At 31.5% G+C, this 22,597-nt stretch overlaps 1 protein-coding gene across 1 annotated transcript in view; it reads right to left on the reverse strand.

Moving 5' to 3' along the window:
• Window positions 1-22,597, reverse strand: part of LOC106460935 (WD repeat-containing protein 60-like) — a 65,567-nt gene that overhangs the window by 37,389 nt on the left and 5,581 nt on the right. The window contains exons 2-5 of the mRNA XM_013920692.2: window positions 18,436-18,566; window positions 11,371-11,424; window positions 5,776-6,265; window positions 2,121-2,173 (exon numbers count right to left, since the gene is read on the reverse strand). Coding sequence (XP_013776146.2) covers window positions 2,121-2,173; window positions 5,776-6,265; window positions 11,371-11,424; window positions 18,436-18,456 — 618 coding nt within the window. The 5' untranslated portion in view covers window positions 18,457-18,566. The remainder of the gene's footprint in view (window positions 1-2,120; window positions 2,174-5,775; window positions 6,266-11,370; window positions 11,425-18,435; window positions 18,567-22,597) is intronic.

Here is a 22,597-nt window from a genome sequence, read left to right on the forward strand (position 1 = left end):
CAACACCACTGTCATCATGAACAATTCAGAATACATCGACAAAATGAACGACATCCTTTACCGATAAAAAGAAAGTCAAAACCATCCCAAATAACCCAACAAACACACACGAAAAAGAATTAAAGAGAACTTACTCACCATCTTTATTTTTATCTCCGTAAAACTGATTCACGCACACCACAACTCTGTGGTATTTCCTAAACCACACAAACAGGACTGCCCCCTACGACATATACTGTCCACTTATGATTCATTCAACCACAATCTTGGCAAATACATAGCCTGAGCTCTCACACCATATGTAACATCTGCAGATTCAATTTTTAAAGATGACTTCAATTTCAAATATACACTAGACCAACTAAATTCGAAAGTCTTAATGGCTAGTTTTGATGTCGTGTCACTCTTCACCGAAGTCTCCGCCAATGAAGCTTGCAATATTGCACTCGACCTCTAGATTAATGACCCCAACAACTTAATCCACATCCCCAGCACACTTTTTGCTTCTCTCTTACAATTTACAACGACTAAAACCAACTTCATTTTCAACAACGAACATTTTCTTCAAATAGATGGTTTAAGTATGGGCAATCCTGTTTCGTCCGTTCTTACCAATATATTCATGACCCAGGTCGAAACACAAGCCATACATTCTGCGCTTCATCCCCCACTATACTGGTATAGATATGTCGATGACACTTTTGCTGGTTTCACTTGTACAAATCACACACTAACTTTCTTTGAACACATAAACTCCATTCACCCCAACATCAAATTTACCATAGAACACGAAAACAATAAACAGTTATAGTTTCTTAACCTCAACATTATTAGAGCGGACACACAGTTTAAAACCAAAATTCACCGTAAGAACACACAGAGCGGCCTCTGCATCCCCTGGTATTCTGCTCATGACACCACACAAAAAATCAATACCCTGAAAAACCTCATAAACACAGCCACAAGACTCTGTTCAACGGACCACATAGATGAAGAAATCAACCACATAAAGCATCCTTTCATTCACACCAACAATTTCCCAACAGATATTGTTGAAACACTTTCCAACATTCACCACAAGAAAACTCAACTCACGAACAAAACTGATACTGACAAACCCAGCAACAGAACATTACACTGCAGTTTACCTTTTGTCCCTGAAACCAGCTCAGGAATAATTCTCACTTGGACAAAACTAACCATTAAACACAAAATTCCTGTCAATGTTAAATTGTACATCAGAGAAACGGGAAGAAAATTGGAAACTAGATTCACAGAACACAATAAAAAACTGTCCCATGTTTTCCACCATTGCAACTCATGTTTGGTTCTTTGTTTAAAATGACTGTGTTTTTAATAGATATACTATGGTTTTTTAAACAAATGAAAAATCAAGGAATCCATCTTAATTGAACAAAACAACCCTACTCTAAACCAACACCCTGGGGTGCCTAGACACCTCTTCTAAGTTTCGCAACAGTTCCGGTCATGTGACTTCTTTGTTCAATACTGTATATATATCTATATATATATATATATATCAGTGTCAGTGTAAAGTACTTGTACCTGATGATGACAAAACCTTGTCGGAATGTTGTACATTTGCTGTTATGTTAAACTTATATTAAAGTTTTTCTTCATTACCCATTCAAGCTGTCTCCAGCCATTACTGTAGATACTTGTTGTTTTTGGCTTAAAAAGTATTTCTAAAGTATATATATGTTCCTAGACCTATGCTACAGCAAGAAAATTTACCTATTATGCATATTGAGCTGAATTTTATTACCTTATTTTTCATACTTATTGATTTTATCGACATTTATCTTTGATTATCTAGTTATTTCAATGGTCTCTAAACAATTATTAATTTGTGTTAGCTTTGATTGGTTTTAGATGTTTTGGGATCTTTAAATAAAAAGTTATATTTAAATTTCTCAATGTATATTAACAAAAAATTGAAAATATAACCCATATAAAGCTAAGTTAATTCTTACATATACACATAAAAGTCATGACTACTTAAATGAACAGCAAGATGAATCTGATTTATAACAGACTGTTATAATTTACATAAAACATTAAAACTATTAAAATATATATTTATGCAATTCATCACTTACTTTATTTTCATATGCTGACCTATTTTCTTTGTACCCACTAATTTGTTTCTTTTCTGCAAATTACAAAAAAAAAAAGATTATTAATTCAGCAAAAACTAATTCAGTTTTATAAAGAGACTAGAGGAATTCTAATTAAGGCTCTGCATGTTACCTATTACACCATACATACTCAATAGAAAATTTATTCTTAAAACATAATAATTTACTATACTTACCCTAGAGGTAAATATAGATATCAAGTTATCATATAATGAGCAATCCTTTAATGCGCTCATGTGTAGCAAAAGTAATAAGCAAAATATACAATGAAAAGTCAGATAAAGTAATAAAAAAAAGTGCAAATAACACAAGTGTTATGCTCCTACTCCATTTATCTATTGAATAAAAGTTAGATTTGCCCTGACTGAACAAAATGCATAACTGACTGAGAATCTACACCTTTAAATCCAAATAGGTTATTTAAAAATATTTGAAAATTAAAAACATCAAGGAATAAAGTTGTAGGATGTACAGATTTTAAACATAAAATAGGTTTGAGCAGAATATTCAAAGAAATGGAAATGAGCAAAACAAAAAAGGAAAAATAATGAATACTTGAACTCATACTGTGGTACATTTAAAAGAAACTGGTAACAAATTCTATATACCAAAACTAGCTCTTTGAATGAATAAAACAAGTTGAAGCACAGTAATTTAGTAGCACTTGCAAGAAGCATCAGGTTATGTAAAGCAAGTTTTGCACTTAAAAAGCATTTTAGTAAATCTCATATTAACTTGAATGATTAAAATTACAAGTAAGTCACTTCCTCAGAGTTGATTAATTTTACAAAATTAGCTTTTAATTACTACAAGACTGTTTTATTGCTTCAAGAAATCACTGCCTGTCTTTTGCAATACAGATTCAAACATTTTATTCACTGTATTCCAAGTAAGAAAATATCTTAGCAGTAAATTCTACATTATTTAATTTATTGATGTTTTAAGTAATACAATTACTACAAGACTGTTTTAGTGCTTCAGTAAATCACTGCCTATCTTTTGCAATATAGATTCAAACATTTTTAGTCATTGTTTTCCAAGTAAGAAAATATCAGTAAATTCCAAATTATTTAATTTATTGATGTTATTAAGTAATACAACTCTATAATATTTTGAATAACTATTATTATGCTTGCATTTTTTGTGTAAACTATAGAAGAGGCCTTCAAGAATTATTCTACAAGTATTGTACAATAATTTATGATTCTTAAAGATGCTCAAGCAGACAGAATTTTGTAATATCTAATATTAAGTCCTTGATGACCAGACACTTGTATCTAAATGCACTAGCAATATACTCTTACAATTTAACCATTTCAAAGTCTTAGGCCATACAGATACAATCAGATTGTAGAAGTTTTTATAAGGCAGTTATATTGCCATACACCATAAAATACATATAAATAAAAGAAATTATATTTTTTTCTGATTGAAGTAACCCAAAACCAATTAGTTAAATTCTTTTATATGTTTCTGCTTTACTACCCATTAAAGAGTTAATTCATTATATGAACTGATACTTTATCAATTTTTACTGAATGTTTTTAAACCATCTACTTCCAGGCAGATCACTGGAGATCTTACACACATGACTATGTGCTTTATTTCTTTTAATTACAAAATTGAGTTTTAATTTCATGTATAACACAAAATGTGTGTATATAGGAATTATTTTGCTTTCACTGGATGTACAAAATGATATATATATTATTTAAAATATACATGTACTTTAATAATGCTTGTTTTTAATAAAGGTCTATGCTTGGAATGTAATTATAAATCATGACACCTAATACTGCATTCTGAGGACATTTGCTCTGGAATTAAGAGAGAATTAAGGGTAACTCCCAATAACTGAAAATAAAATACAAATTCTCAGTGCATATAATTAGAGAATTTTCAATATAAGATTGTAAAATTAGTTTTTAGGGTTTATATTCTCAAACCCCTCTACTAAGGAACATAATATAGCAAACACAGTCCTCAGAAAAAGGCTTTGTAGTGTACCTGATTATAAATGTATTGGTAAATACATTTTTATCAAAATAAAATAACACTAGGCAAGCACAATCAGTATGTGATGCTAGAAATACAAAACAAACATGGCATTCCCTCCCTAATGTGTAGTATTTATTCATCAACAAATACATCTAAGCACATAAGCGTTGTCAGGATTCTTTTTTTTTGGGGGGGGGGGTCATGTCAGTTCATGGTGCATCTTTCTTATGTATATATTTTTTATAAACACATGTAAAACTGTTCATGTTATAATGAAAACTCAGCAATGAACAAATAATATTGAAATAATTATTCATGACACTTTTACATATAAAATGCATACTACCTATTTATTACTTTGTTGAAGTTTATATGTACATCACAATCATGTGTATATAAATCCCCTTTTAATAACCATTTGGTACCTTATTTTATAAGGTAGAGATACTGTTTAAGCACAATTATCATATTGTATCAAACAGGCTAGGAGTACAAATATGAAGGATTTATCTGATAACATGTCATTTTACAGCATGGAATACACCTAGTCGGTATGGTCTGGAACAGTATGATACTTGCCCATTCACATTATAATAAAAAACAAGAATGCTGGCCTTTCAGTATAGTTAACTACATTATGGTAATGCTAGGATGTTAGTTTCACTGATAACCTACAAGTAGATGTGTTCACCTAACAACTTCAATGTCTTGAAAAAAATTATATTTACAAGAATTATATTAAATCAAAAAAACATAAGAAGCATCTTGTTTACTTAATTAAACCCTAACAACTTTATTTCTCAATGACTATAGTTAAATATATTAATAATGTTCTTTTAATTTCTTATAAATATTCTACATTAATTTTGAGAGTACAATAACTTATTTAGATTAATTTGTTTAGTTTGTACAATTATATATAAGGTGGTTGATGCAAGGCTGAGCTTGGATTATTTGCTTTGTTGTTAAAGTGCCAAGCAGCAGTTAGTAGTTTTGACTTCCACTTCTTTGTATTAAAAGTGCAATCTGCTCTTATTAACACTTGGTACTTACTGTCAAAGAGTAGACATAATAATAATGAATAATTAAATAAAGTAAAAATAAATTAACTAATAAATAACTAAATTATATATATATATCAAAAAAATAGTAGTACACTGCTGCCAATCAGTTGCCTTTCTGTGGTCAATGGTTGGAAATTAGGGATGGCACCAAACTATGTTTGGGCAATCATGTGAAATTGTTATAAACATATAGTAAATCTCAAATATAACCAAGTGTGGTTCAATCTGATCTCCTAAAAATTATTCAAATGTTCAATACTTTCATTTATTTTACTTAGGGTTTTTCCAACACAAAGCACACTCATTACAGTTAGGCCTGTGAAAAGCAGCATTTCCATTCAGATCTAGTAATCAAAAGTACAAAGAGCAAATTTTTTGGTAAGTAAATCTTTTTTTGACATCAGACGAATTTGAAAACATTTAAACAACTGTTTGGTTTTCCTGTAAACAATTTCCAGTCAAGAGTAACAAGTATATATAAGAAGTGTTTTATATTTGAAGATGAATTTTATTATAATATTCACAGCAAAGGACACCCATAAATATAATTTTACCAATTCTGCTATCTCTTCTTTTCTTGTCATACATGGGGTCTTTAGCTTGATCATGAGGCTGCTTAGTTCTTGTTCTACTTCTTTCATCTTCCTTCTTAGTACTACTAGTACCTATTTTATGTTTGATGCTATTATGTTGCTCTTCTTTTACACCTTTCTTTTCATTACGTTTCATAGTATTTGCATCTGATCTCAGTGATTCTCGTTGTTTCTCCAAAGTTGGCTGGCTTGTCTTTACTTTGTCTGGCTTTGTTACACTTCTGGTGTTTGGAATTACAGTTTTCTCTTTTTGTCTTGTCTTGGATTCCTCTCGTACTTTGCTGTCTCTTCGTTTTGTTGCTTGACTATCGATGATTTTATCTCTGGCATCTTTTCGAGAAGTGTGACTGTCAGTGCTCGGTTTATGAGGAGAGCTAGTGTGATTCTTCTCCTTACGTCTTGAGCCATCTCTTTGTCTACTGGACTCCTTAACATTTGAAGTACTGGTACTCTAAAAAGTTAAAAGCATACAAGTATAATAACATAAAAATTATAACCCGATTTTAACTTTCTTTAATTAGAAAATAGAATAATTGCATTAAAGGGACAATGAATCAAGTTTCTGAGTTTCTTAATGTTTGAACATACCAACTAATTATCTACAATTTATCAACATTAGAGCTAGGCAATTAGTGGCATTTGCCATTCAACTAATCATCAGGCTTATTAATCAACTCATACAAACCCCCATACAAGCAAAAAAATAAGTAAAGATATGTACTAGCTTCATAACTTATTCAAACACTGCATTATTGTATCAAGGTATTTCTCTTTTTGCAAAAACGTATCTTTGTCAATATTTATTTCTAAAATATGTAGTAATCCTACACTAGTCATCTGTAAATCAAATAAGTTGATAATTAAATAATAAAAACATGTTTACTATCACCAATGAATGTAATAATGTGTTTATTTAAAACATATCAAGATTGCAATTAAAAATAATTAAGCATCCAGTCAACCAATTTCTTTATTTAATTTATTTGAATACGATAGACATAAAAATAACAATCAATACACATTTGAGTCATCATAATATTTTGCAGTTACCTACCATACTCACTAAACAGTAAACTTATCTGATTTGACGATGATCTTATTTGATGAACAGCTCATGCTTATCAACATTGCAACTCAATAAAACCACAGGATAACTATTAAAATGTAAAAATACCATAATTTTAAGCAAAGAACCAAACATCAACGAGATACCTTTATTAAGCCTTAAGCAATCTCTAGTCGTGTGATGTTGTGTTTCTGATGACAAAACACTGTACGTTTGTTACTGTATTTAACTTTTATTAAAGTTTTCTTTACTACCCATTCAACCCATCTTTAAACTTTATATGCTAACCTCACCTATAGTTATCTAATTTCTTCACATAGAAGAAAATGTCAGTAGCTTTCCAACAAATATATTTTAACACACAAATACTTTCACAATTCACAAATGAAAATGAAATTAAATGAACATTTACAGAAACTAAAAAAAAAAAATTCTTAAGCCTATACATTTACTATTATGTGATAATCTAACTCTTGCTCTGTCCAATCATATTTAAGCTTTCCTTATTTCTGACAGATACTTACTTCTCTGCACACAGTAGCCATTCCTCGCATATCTGCCTTTCAGGTTTTGTACATGCTACTGGCCACCTCATTCATGTGTTTTGACGTGAACTGCCCCAGCACACAATGTAATCATTATACAACAACAGCTTTCCACCAACAGAAGGGTGACATATCCACCATGTTCCCACAGATGTGCAGAGAGATATCTATCAGAAATACATTTTTAGGTAAAGAAAATGTTAACTTCTGAAAAATATGCTTAGCTCTCTACACATAGTAGTTTAAATCCCATATTGCTGTGGTGGAGAGGTCGGTGCAACTGTGACAACCTAGATGAGCTCCCTTCTTAGAAGGCAACTGAAGGGAAGAGTCAATGGAGTATGACACCTTATAGAGGGACCTTACTAGAAGGGCTACACTAATGGTAGACTACATCCATATCATGCAAGGTATAATCTTTGCCCAGATAAAAGTATGAAAGGAGGAAAGCAAAATGAGTCAATACAGTAGGAATTGAATCAGCTATTTAATCAACCTTTGTTTCTTTGGGCATAACAGAAAATCAGTTTTATTCAAAATTTGTTGGATTTGGTGCAGATGGAGCCTTAGTGAATAGTGGGATAAAAGCGGTGGGAAGGCCTTGCTCCAAGAGAAGTCACCATGGTTAATTTTTCCATGGCATGTGGCTCATAAATTAGAGCTGGCCATGAAGAATGCTCTTCAACCAACATACTTCAAGGAAGTGGACGACATGATCATGAGACTATTCTATATCTACCATAAATCCCCTAAGAAAGTCAATTTGCAAACTTATGAAGCATACATTTGACTTCGTGGAAGGATCAGTAAAACCAAAAAGAGCATGTGGTATATGATGAATTTCATTCAAACTGGCAGCCTTGAGATTAGTGATGGATAAATTTGGCAATCTACATGATGCATTTGGAAAATCTGGCTGCTCAGGGAGGTAATGATGAAATTGCTGAGTATTTAAAAAAGTGGAAAACCAGTCACATGTTGTTGCACATCTCCCTTTTCATTGATGTGTTAAGTCCTGTTGTAGAATTATCAAAAGTTTTTCAGGAAGAAGGAATTGGCATTGTGAGTGCCATCAGTGCTTTAAAAAAGCAAAATGTAAACTTTAAACATTCAGTAGAGTGAAGTTACAAGATCTTCCAGCCACAAAGTATTTGTTGAGCAAAATGGATTGTTCAGATGGATTGCACACGTACCAAGGTGTTTAATTCAAATCTGCCAAGTTTGAAAAAAATCTTGAATTACTGAAATCAAAGAAAAAAGGAATAATTGAGTCTGTATCCTCTTGCATATCTTCCCGTTTGGATGACTCTGGAAGTTCTTTGTTAGAGAAAATTGCTCTTGTACTGAATACTGAATCATGGGTAGCTTGAGTTGAATTGATAATTATAACTAAATCAGTTAATGTCACAAAAATAATTAACTAATTGAAATTAGTGTTTCCAACTGTCACTGTTTTTGATTATTCCAACTTTTCAGTAATAAGAAATTAATTGAGTAATTAATTATTATTTTCAATTAATTCAAGTTTATTCAGATTAATTGATCAGTGTCACAACTCATGATAGTAATCAACAAATCAAAATTAGTTTCAAATTACTGCTATTTTCTACCCAAATAATCAAAATATTACTATTATGTCTGTTTATTGTCAAACACAAAGCAACACAAGGGGTTATCTGTGTTCTGCCCACTGCAGATATTGAAATCCAATCTGTACCATTATAAGTTATTTCTTTTTTAACTATCACATATAAGAATAATTGATTAGTTGAATCTAATCAACTAATGAGCCTGACAATTAATTAATTAGCAAATTCCAATAATTGTCTGGCTTTAATTCTCATGCTGCAAAAGTCACTCAACAAATATAGGCTCACCTTTATATTAAGCAATTCTAACTGATAAAAGTTTGAAATACGTGCACATTAACAACATTAAACAAAATACTGTAGCAAATTATCAAAGAGAAAGTACATGTAGGTATTAATGCTGCTTACACTATTACCAATAATTTCATTTAAAGAAAACTATAAAGATGCTGTAACTAAAACAATCAAAACTTGTTATTTCAGTAATCTTCATTCTCAGTGCTGAAGAAAGATTCATAAAGTGTTGAAAATTATAAGTGAGATTTCAAGTTAACAATTTTGGTTTATCAGCCATACTGGTGATGATGTTTTTATGAAAACATCATAATTTTTTTTTTTTTATTACTTTAACAGAGATGGGCTGACTCGACAATACTTAACTTATTTATCTACTAGAACTCACCATGGAAAACATTTATTCATTAGGGATAACATATGTTACTTGGGCTTGTATACAAGTTTTCCCAAAACTTTCAAAATCTTAATTTTTAATAATGTAGAATTTTTCAATATAAATTATAAATTATGTATTCTACAATAAAACAATTACCCAAAAAATAAAGGTAAGAAAGTTAACTCTTTATAAATATTTTGATATGCCACATATAATTTATGAACATTAGAAAATTTTACAGATAGAGCTTACAAAGTCACTTTTCTAGTTACCAGCAGTGTTCCCTCTAGGCTGCACAACAAATGCCACACACTCAATTATTCCATCCACTCACATCCTCAGTAATGATGAGCAGTTTCAACACGTTGATGGCCTTAATGACCCTAGCAGTTGATAGGCCTAGAGCCCAAAAAACCAACTGGTAGCATTGCAAAGTATCCTAACAATTCAATATGATTGATGGATTAAAAATACACCCCACCTCCAAAATAACAAACAAAAAACTGGTAGCACACATCCACACATAGCCTTGATACTGGTTCACATGAAAAACTTCAATATGCACATGGATTGAAAAAATTAGATGGAACATTGATTAGCAGTCATATCCTTTTCCATGGCAAATACATTATTGAATACAAATTTTAAAAATTACCATAAACTTAGCAAAAATTACAAAAAATTTTATGAGTTTTAAAGAAAAATAGTGAATAAATGAAGTATGTTAGCTAATTATTAATATTATTTATATAATATATATCATACTTCATTAATTCTGTTAAATTAATGAGTGATGACACTTCTAGGTATTATACTTACCATGTGCTGTCACTAAAACATTTCATAATTTATCAAATCAATATATTCATGTACCTAACAACATATTTTAAATAAAATCTTTGTCAAGCTTTTAAGATTTTTTTATTTTCAGAAGCAGATATGGCTTAGACTTTTTTAGTATCTTGTTTACACATGCTAGATACTGTAAACACTATCAGATTTCCCTGTCAAATTACTCAAATTGTATGAAAAAAAGTCAGATTAAACATTTTTTAAGAACATAAAATTTTACAGTTTATGAGCTCAACATTTTACTGTAATTGTATATATAAATGTTTATAATACCTTTGCAAATTCCAAACATTTTATCTACTTCTGAACTTTTCTACAGCTCCAATAATTGTCAGTTGTATCTGCACATGCTACTAATTGTTAAACAGTATATTCAAAACTAGAACACAGAAGAAGAAATATGCAAGTATCATCAGCTTTCAGCTAAAGTCTGTAATCTTTTGGTGTGACATGAGTCCTTGTGTAAATCAATCTAAAGCAATCTTTGGTAAAACAGACTTGAAACACTCATAAACACAGACAATCTAAAGCAATCTTTGGTAAAACAGACTTGAAACACTCAAAAACACAGGCTATTTAAAGCAATATTTGGTAAAACAGACTTGAAACACTCAAAAACACAGACAGTCTAAAGCAATCTTTGGTAAAACAGACTTGAAACACTCGAAAACACAGGCTATTTAAAGCAATATTTGGTAAAACAGACTTGAAACACTCAAAAACACAGACAATCTAAAGAATTGAGATGGTAGCATACTTGCTAAAACATTAATAATTTATGTGCAAAACTTTACAACAAAGATCTATCTATTAAAATAATAAATACACTACCATGAAACGCTGTGAAAGTTCTTGTGCTCCCCAAGTTCCTTCAAATGACTTGTGCTATGTGCAAACACAAAACAACATGCACCTCGCAATCACATACTATAAACAAAACTTCTAATATAACTAAAAACATTCCGCACATGTATATTCAAAATATGTGGAGAACATTTCTTTCAACTTTAAGTTTTTTTTAAAGTTTTCAAGGGCTAAGTTGAACACAACTATAGTAGAAACAACTATTAAGTTTTATGACATATACATGCATCAAATGATCTATTCCATAATTTACACACAAGTTATTTTTTTTTCTGTTTTCATTTAATTTTATTTTTATCCTAAAATATAATTCTCTCAGATAATTTCTTTCTAATATTGAGATAAATTTATTAATAAAACATACGTCCATACCAAACTTTAACACATAATAAAAAATCATGAATTTAAAACAATTTTTTTAAACGTGTATAATTAATATATTTTTTTTGAGAAATTGCATATAATTTAACATTGATCAAACAATCTGTACAAACTGTATATGATTTTTTAGCTCATAAGATTTAGAAAGAATTTATATGGTTGTAATATCATGCATAAAAAATCACCTGTTCATAATGTACATTACAGAAATGTTTTTGTTTTATCTCTACCCTCTTAAATATATCCAAAAGTTTAGATTTATAAGTATGATGTCATTTTAATGCTTTCACACCCAGATGGTTGCAGTCTTCTTCAAGAGTAAAACTGCACCATTGAATTTCAAAACTCATAAAAAATAAACTTTTAGTCAATTTCCACATATAAAAAAATATATACATTTCACAGTGGAAGTTTATTCTATATAAAGCTTTATTTATCTAATTTTGTAAATGAATTTTTTTTTAACTTGCAAATTTTGATTGTGAGTTGAATTCGTTAAAGCTAGGCAATTATACCAACTAATTGATATAACTGATTAACTACGACCATTGATTAGATTAATTAATGTCCTGTAAAGTAACTGATTAGTCAAATAAAATAATCAACTAACTGAAATTAATGTTTCCAATTTTTATTGTTTTCAATTATTCCAAATATCCAAGAAATTGAAATGTTCCCATTAATATTTTTATTTAATTAGAGATCATTTACCTTAATTGACTAGTGACACAACTCACAAAAATAATGAACTTGTCAAAATTAGTATTTCCAATTACTATTTTTGATTATTCCAACTATCCAAGCCTTACGAAAATAAGCAATTAGTTGAATGTAATCAATTAATAAGCCCAATAATTAATAAATTATCAAATTACACTAATTGCCCAGCTCTAATTTTAGCATGCTCCCAATGAAACCATTAGTATTTGTGTATTTCCTGAATTTTTTCTCAGCATACTATGGCACTTCGTATCCTACTAGAAGGAAAGTCTTATTAGTCATCAACAAAATAGTGCAAACTTCTCCTTGTAACTTGAATACAAATGTAGTTTTATCCATTTTTTAGCCAATCACTGTTTCTCAACCTCAAATGTCATGTTGTGATGTAATTGCCTGTATCTCAGCTTCGAAAAGTCATTTAGCCTTGCCACTAGGAAAAAAACCACTGTCAGTCACAGTGACCAATTAATAATTATTTTACCAATAACCATACAAAACAAAATGGTCACTGCCTGACACCTATCCACTCTTATCTCTTAACAAGTATGATAAACATTATTTTAATTTTATAAAAATAATAATTAGGGATTGATATATACATAACCTTGCTAGCTATAGTAATATAGAGAGTTTTAATGCTACAAAATCCATTGAAACAAGAAAGCCAAAACTACAAAAACTGATTTGTTTAAAATTTAAAAGCTTTTATCCCTACTTTGGCAAATCACTGTAATTATGTTAGTCTGGACCAAAGTAGGAATAAATTTTCATAAATTTTACTTTACAGTCCAAGTGAAAGTCATGTTCTTTTTATGAGGAGAGTACTTTTATTTAAAATTGTGTTCTTTTTCAGTTCTTTTTCCAACTGTCTGAATCTTGAATACCTAAAGTGTGAAAATTTTTTATGGATATTTGTTTGTGCTGCCATTCAATAGATGGCGCAGAAGTTTTTATTACATACATAGATACTGACACATGCTACATCCATTATAGTAAGATGTGACTGCTACTCTTTTGTTTGTAAAGAGTGTCACCAAATTTAAAACAACTGTTGTATAGGACAAAATTGAGCATTATGTGGATGATTTCTTATGTGATGTTTACTGGAAAAATGTGTTGATTAAGTGAAGATGTGAAGTTAATGATACTGTTTATGCCTTCTTCTATGGGTATACCTGAACTATATGGAGTCCCTAAAGACCATAAACAAAATTTACCTTTAAGCCCCACAGTGTCAGCATGTGACTCTGCAACAGAAACTGTATCCTGGTTACTACATCAACTGTTTAAACCATGTCTAAAGTATGTTCCATCACACTTAACCAGTACTAAAGGTCTCTTAGAAAAGATACACCCTTCTACATAAACAACATCCACTGACTCCATTTTATTTTTCTTAGACATAATCACCCATAGAAGAAGACATAGATAGTATAAAAATGTGTAAATCCCTCCAGCATGCACTATATATTTTGAAAGATAACTATATTACTATAGCTAGCTAGGTTACATATATATCAATCCCTACTTGTCTTTCTAAAATTAAAAAGATTTTTATTATACTTGTTTATTTCATTTTTATTTAGCCATATTTTTGTGCACCAGCAATACCAAGCGTGGGGACACGCGTACATTTGATACGATTTTGTTACTCATCAGGAACTCCACCAACCTACCCTCAAATCTAATAATATGCACAAAGTAGTGCATATTCCATTTCATACATATATACTAGTATCCTTTTCGGTACAAGAAAGGAAACATTGGGACTCCAAACAGGAGAGTTCTATGACAAAATTAGTGATAACGTTCATCATTTTTTCTGTATGCTTGTCTTTTAAAAGTCACGTACATACTTACTTACATGAAAATTCGTTGAAATAGTAAAATTTTCATTCACTCCATAAATACATATATAGCAATCTAGGCAGCTTTATAATTACAATAAATTTAGTTTTGTTTGGCCAATACTATGAAATAGTCATTGTAAATATTCAGACATTTTAAAGTGGTTTTAAATGGGTGATTTTTATGGCTGCCATTTTATTTCATGACTATCCCTACTATTAAGTACTATCATACTTAATGATAAACTGATAAATATACACATATCAATGGAGAAAAAAAAAACTGAACATGTAAAAACATCTATTAATCTCTTTTGGTTGTTTTATTAACATAACAGCCATTATTTCCATATATAGTTATGTTGATGACATAGATTTTGATCTCCTGCTACATCAATATGATTTAATTCACTGTAATTGGTCTTATAGTTTTGCCACAATTTCATTTAAATGCTTTCTGAAGATTTGTTAATGGCCAACCACACAAAGGAATGGCAGAGTATTGTGAAAATGTTATTACTAGTAATTTATTAATTTTTGTGAATGTGTATGCACTGAAGTGTGGATGGGAACATAATTGTATGATGCTGCTCTTCAGACTCAGAAATAATTATAAAAGGCAATGTACATGTATTATTTGTTTTCAATGTACATTTATTTCCAAAACATTTCTTTTTCATGTGAAATGAAATTTCTGCTAATAAAGTAACATCTAATTAGAATGTAGTGCTTAGTCTAAAAGTAAAACATCACTCATGGCATTTCATATTCTATCCAAAAATGTATTTCATAAGATACACTTTTCTTGATACATACTTTACTGTGTCACTTTATTTTCTGAAATGCAAGCACATTAATTCTAAACCACTATGATCTATGTCAAAACCTTCATAATATTATGCTTTGCATTTTTGACATTAAAAATCAGAGGCACTAACAGCTAATTATCTCTATTCACATGGCAGAATGCAAATCTTAAAAAAAAAAAGATTGATTTTATCTATGTTAAACTAACAAGTGGCTTCAGTCTCTGACAGTCAATTAGTTTTAGAAACAGTCTTTGACCAGTAACTACCAGTTAATGGAAATGATAGCCATTAACTACTGATCTAATCATGTCACTGAAACTCTTCCATTATTTTCAACTGTAAAAACCAAAAAAGGTTTCATTTAGTGGGAGTTCCACAGAAATTGGAACAGTGATAATAGTTTAGCTTGTTGATATGTTGCTACAAAAAAAGTGCTTCCAAATAACTTCTGCTATAGGTACAACTTGACTTAAAAAGCCTGCAAAAAAATAATGCATTATTATTTTGTATTTCATATGAATTATGATGCTGAAATATGGCAAGAAATGTTTTTTTTTATGAAACAAGATAAGGTAGGCTTAGTTAAATCATTTTGAACTTGACCTTATGAAATTTTGTTACACCAACAAGGACATTGGTACTATCACTGCACCATGTGTGAGTGCAGAGAAAAAAATGCTTATATTGGGTCAAATCCAACAAAGAATTGCTGGTTCTCCCCAAAGAATAATCCTAGATATCACCAATCCCCTCCCAGGGTTGAGAGAGGTAATTAATACATACTAGTCATCAATGATTCCATCATTAAGTGAGCCAAAGCTTATCCATTGATCAACACTTTAACACAATCCATCACTTATGTGTTGGCAGAGCAGTAAATAGCATGCTTTGGCACCCCTGAATCACACAGATCAAGGAACTAATTTCAACTGTCAGTTATTCTCTAAGTTGTGCACAATCAAAAGGTCCTGTGAAGTGAATGATACAGGCTGTCAAGTGGGATGAACAATTGCTGTAGGTCACGATAGCATACTGTGCAACTGAACAAAGCTTGACTGGCTGTTTGCACAACATACTCATATTTGGGTGGAACAAAGTGCTCCCAGTAGATATGATGCACACCCACCTTCAGCTGTGCAGGACAACAAAGCCCACAAGTCTGAAGAGGTGTTGGAAAACTCCAGTGGTCAGCCAGGATGCTGATGAAAACTTCTAATCATAATGGCTGGAATTAACTGCCAGACTAATAATTAGAAGAGTTGGTGATCTGCACAATTAGTAACAGAATGGAAGCATCAATTCTTTCTTTCTAAACTATCAACTTTCCACTCAATTATCGCTGTTAAGAAATTTGTTTGGTTAAAAAAAGCAATTGCTGGAAAGGTGTGGTAACCCTTGCTTTCCAAGTGACTGTGTAATCATGGGGTTAGACTTCCAGACTCAAGATCATCAGAAAACGCAACTCAACATCTCACCATTAGTTATCACAACCATTGTACCAAGGTTCATAGTTGGATATGAGCTCTCAAGGTACAGATTGTTAGCCATCCAGCCAATTCTTCTTGAAGTGAAGGATCAGACCAAATCCAAGTTTACAATATCCAAGCAGTACCAGTTGAAGCATAAGGACTTCATAACAAGTGCCCCATCAGAGGATGTTTTGTGAAGTAAAACAACCAGCATGGGATGTGCACCCACCTCTGGTGGGACCGCCATATCACTTGTCTGGCAAGGCCAAAGAGCTTTGCCATGTTAAGAAATCCATAAAAGGGGAAGGTCACTCTGTAAATGCAAATCCTTCACCCACCACCTCAGGAGTAACTACAAAAGTGGTAACACAAGTGAAGGTACCACCAGCTGTGAGGGCAATTGTATTTAGTAAGCAACAAGGCATAAACATTGGCATCATTGGTGGTAGTCCCTCCCATGACTCCAGAGGCCAAGAAAAGGTACCAGGTGGATGGAAGCTTTGGCATTATACTATTGCAAGGAAAATTGCCTGTTGAAGCACAGAAAGTTGCTAATGCAGTCAGAGGAGGAAGTGCATATGTCTTCTAGAGGATCTTACTCAAAATTGAAGGACTCTAGACCACCAGAGCACACTGGAAATCCACATCTGTGTTGGAGGATTTGCTTTTGGAGATCCTTTAGCTAAGTAAATATACCTTCCCTTCTAAAGTGTATATAATTCTAGTGAATTTATATATATTTATTTGTACAGTTATGAGATAGTTGATCTTTTATGTCAACAAATCTGGTAATGGCTAGGAGCTGCCACACCCTTGCATTTTGATCACAGTGGACAGAGTTGGTGTAAGCAAACCTGGCTTTGTGCATTTTATTGTTTTGAATATATGTAGTCAGGTTTGCCCCATAAGAGTAATTTTTGATTTAACCTCTGAGAATAGCTTTTTATTATATCTTTTGGTTTTAACTTTAGTAGCTTTTGTACCGTTAATGTTGGCATTGGTTAGTAAACCTTTTGTGATCTTAACTTGTTGTAGCCCTTTGATGAAGTTAGAGTCTGCTATTTGATTAAAGTTTAAGCACTTGGAAGTTTCTAATTTAAATTTAGCATTTATTTTAGATTAACTTACAAGAGATAACATGCTGAACTGATAAAAGAAGCTATTAATGATTTACTCAAACTCCTCTTATCAGTTACATACCCACCATAACATACTTACTCTTGTATCATGGTTATCTTTTACTTTTGTCTGTAATAAGGGTTTTGATTTGTGCATTTATGTACCATTTCTTTCAGTGTGACAAAATTGGTTAGAGTTCAGAGAAAAACACAACAGACACACTCAATATTCTCTGAACCTTCAGTTAGTGGGTCTCTAAATGATTACTCTGATGTAAATCCATGCACCGGAAAGTATCACACTTCCAAGCAACCACAGAGTAGTGTTTGAAAATATATGTTCCATTGATGTTTTTCTGAAGGCAATCAAGTATTGCATGAGTAGGTAAATACATTAAATTTTCTTATCTATCAAATTCAGCAAACTTAGCCACAACCATAGAATTTTCTCTGTGTGTGTGTGTGTGTGTGTGTGTGTGTAGGAGTTTGATAAAAATTTTGGTGCACTATAAACTTAATATAACTTAGCAACTTACTAAAATTGATAGTTATTGGACAAATACATTTTCATGATGCTATCAAAACAAAGAAATAAATTTGAACAGCCTGTAAAGCAACTGCCATTCATTTTCTGACCTGGTAAAGAACTTTTACTCAGTCTACAATTTTCAACATAAGGTTTACTTACCTTACGACTGTCAGATGGCATTATTTATGGTTATGTCTAGCACAAGAATTCCTTCACTATTGTAGCATTAGTATCTCAAAACAGTATCCTGATTTAAACCATCTGGATATCCATTACAGTAGAACACTGATCTATATGGATATAAAAGCATAGTACAATTTTAAAAATATCCACAATTACTTACCAAGTACTCTAAATATTAAATTTATAATGTAACAAGTGTTTCCTAATACGATAATGCACATAACATTATATTTCTCATCTTATAAACTAATGAAGAGAAAAACATATACATAAGCCAGTTGTTAAATGTGATAAATTAATATATGCAATGGAAAAAACTCAGTATTACAGCAAGTTAATGTTTTAAACTACAATGTATGCAAAATCTTGATTCCAAAGATGGAAAAAGTCTGTATTCCAATATATTTTGCTAAGCAATATTGATCAAATGTTATTTAATTTTCCTTTGATACAACATTTCTCATAATTCATTCTTTTCCAAGTCATAAATTAAACAGAAACTTTTGTCTTTTTTGTTTTAGACAGGACTCTCCATACAGATAACATGGATATTTATACCCTTGTGTTGAATGATGTATTCAGAGAACATCCATATTAACCATGTGTATCATTAATGCTTGCACTCATTCTGCATAAAACAGGCTAAAGAAATGAAGGAGGTTTTCCAGGCTTCACAATTTACCAGAAATGAAAGTGTCATCTTGATCCAAATAATGAAATTCTTTATTGTGGAATAACAAATAGAAGGGACACAATAGATTGTCAGGTAAACTGTTTGATTTATACAAAGTATATCTTAAGATTGATTATGGAATGATATATTGTCATTTGTTGATGGAATTGTAACTGCATCTGCTCTTAAGAAGAATACCATTTAAAAACATTTGAAATCAGAGCAGCATAAATATGCCAAAAGCTCCCTATTCAATACTGCCAATTTACCACGGATTAATTCATGATCTGAAGATGTCCAAATGTGATGAAATTCACATTTTGTACATTTCATTTATGGTCTCCTATGTTTATTCCATGATTGTTACTTTCACCTTACTACCACTGAATAGATTGTTATCCTGCCAGTAAATTATACATGCTTTAATAAAGGGACTTCTATTGTGGGCTTGTCAGATTCTTCATTTAGCATTACACCTGCATGCCCTAGCACTTACATGTACAATGTACATATAGGTGATGATTTTACCTTGTAGTTGCTTTGCTTTCTGCCATCCATCTAGAGACCAACCACTCTGAATTTTGCCAGTATTACTTGTGAGTCAGTGAGCAAATATGATGTTGGTGGTACTGTCTGTTTGTGATTCATTACTTTCAGCAATCCAGAGCAGAGCTTACTTTATGGCTCCCAACTCCATCCTCATTCAGCTCTTGAGAAGCTTGAATGCTCCATCAGCCTTATCCAAAAGGTTATTTCTTCATTATGATGACAGGTAACTGTCCACCATGATCTGTAAGTAGATGCTAACATATTTTTTTTTCTGTTTCACCCTCTGCCCAATCTCTACATCTCGAGGATGATTTTCACAGATCCAAGAGAAGCAACTTGTTTATTCCATGAGGACACCAGAGATCTGGTGATAAAGAATTATCTGAATGGTGGCTGTATGGCACCTCTCTACCCATGGTTGTCTCTTGAGGTACCTTTTAGACAATCCCCAGCTTGGTTGGTGTTTGCAGGGTTATTGTAGAGCTGGAATGTCCAAATTGGAAAGAATAGTGGCTCATAATTGAATACGTAGTCTTTACTCTGCATGGCACTAGTGAAGAATTTTGCTTGTAATAGCTGTTGATGCTCTGTAATTCTGTTGAGGATTGTGAAGTATAAAAGGGTTTTCATGGGCGTGGCCAAAGAACATCCTACAACCAGTCTTAAACAGGTTTTCATGTATCATCACAACCTTATCTAGTATTAGATAAACTGAAAACTGGAGTTAAGTAAATGATAATTGCCCATGAACTAGGTGCTGAGGAGTCAATACTGCATGAGTGGATCAAAGAAGAAGCAAAACTAGCAGATCAGAGAATAATGATAAAAATGAACTAACAAACCCACCACCAAAAATCACTTAAGTGCAGAAAGCTCTGAAAGTTGGATTAAGTTGACTGGAGAACCAAGTGGAATGGATTTAAAGTTTTTTAAATTGAAATCAATCACTGAAGTTACAAGGAAGAGGACAAAGAATGAAAGTAAAAAAAAATCAATTCATTTTTCAAAGAGTAATGCTATCATGCAGTGTATATTCAACACGATATGCTTTTACTTAAACTGCAAACTCTTAGTTTTACACTTTTTTGTTTTAACCACACGAAGTTACTCTGGAATTTCTGCTAAACTGTGGTTGTATTACTAATGCATGTCATTACTTCATGTTTTCCATGTCTGATAATTAAAATACTGTTATTGGTATACATGTAAATATTTGTTTTCTTTCAGAGGTAAAATAAAAAGAACACAGCTTTATCCACTTTCTTTGGTGTGTTATTTCATAACTTGTTTTTATCACATGGGGAAGGATAGAGCCAAAGGGGAGTTTGATTATCCTTGCTATAATGCATCCTCACGTATTATGCGATAGCATTATTGGACCCAGATGACATCTTTATGTCAAGGTTTAGATGTACATTTATACAGCCACAAATAAGAATCCAGCATGGAAATGTACTGAAAAAACAAAAAACAGAAAAAAGTTGTTTCAAGATATACTTTACAAATTCCAGAATGTAATGCACAGAATGGGAAAGGGCATGAAAAGGATGCAAACACTCCAAAGAAGAGAGCTAAGTAGATGATGAAAAAACCATGTGAAAAAAACTGGTCCAAACCTGTTAATTTAAGTGATAATATAACTATGCAGCTTAAGATGAAAAATTTAAACACTGTGAAAAAAAAAGACACCTAGATACAAAAGAAAATGTAGTACAAGCTGAAAATGACAAGAGGATTTTAATTTGTTTAACTTATAAGGTCATTTCCATCATACATACATATTCTTACTTCCAACATGGTGGGAACAAGGCATATAGAAATGTTTCATCTCACCAAGGACCACATCATTTGGGTGAAAGGATAAAAAAAAAAGATTATACTACTAATGAATACCATCCCAAATGTAATGAAAAAAAAGAATGGATAGGAGGAATAGGAATGCAACATAGTGGCTGACAGACACTGTTAACTAATAAAACAATTCTTATAGCACCACTAACATGAAATAAGGAATATTCATAGACAAAATATCAAACTATAATAAAAGGTTAACATTGTTGTAAGAGGAAGAGAAACATTTAAAATGTTTCTGCCAAATGACCTTCACTGGAACCTAAAGTAAAGTAGAATGGTGAGTTAATACTTAGAAGTAGAAAGGTCACATCCTGGTTTAGAGAGAACCAATAGAAAGTTGTGTGTGTGCAACAGCACTAAAACAAAGGGAAAATAATGGCCAGGAAAACTTTTTGGTTGACAAGAGCCAACAGGAGGTGGAAAGGAAGAAAGACAACCTGCAATAAAAGTAAATAATAAACAAAATAATGATAATAATAATTATCATACAAAACACATAAACTGAACTAAAAAGATAAATATAAAAGTGCAAAAAAAACTAAATTAATTAATAACACTGATAAAAGTGTAAATAAATACATAAAATGTAGACATAATTGAAAATTAAATAAAGATGAACTGGTATTGAGGTAAATCTGCTATCTGTCATTCATTTTAGGTAGCATTGCTTATTCATCAGTAAAATGCAGCTTTCTGTTTCAGTTAAGAATGGATCATGATTTGTTCCTTATTTTGCCTACAAAACTTCAATGTTTTGCTTAATTCTTAGTTTCTAAAAATGTTGAAAATTATCTAGCACCAACAGAAGTGCTCCTGTGTTACAGCTGTTCAGGGGGCAAAACCTAGATTGAAGGCATATAATATGTCATGAATACCCAAAAGGTTGGTGAGGCAACATTCTGCTTACTTACATGTAGCATTATTTCATTTTGCTGTTATGAATAGAATTTCAATTAGATGAAAATGAGAAGATAGAATGTTATCAATATTATTGGTTTTAATGTGTTTAGACATGAAGCCAGTTTCACATGTATTAACTGCAGGACAAGAACTTTAAGAAAT

This window comes from Limulus polyphemus, unplaced genomic scaffold (assembly GCF_000517525.1).
Source record: "Limulus polyphemus unplaced genomic scaffold, Limulus_polyphemus-2.1.2 Scaffold866, whole genome shotgun sequence".
Taxonomy (NCBI): Eukaryota; Metazoa; Arthropoda; class Merostomata; order Xiphosura; family Limulidae; genus Limulus; species Limulus polyphemus.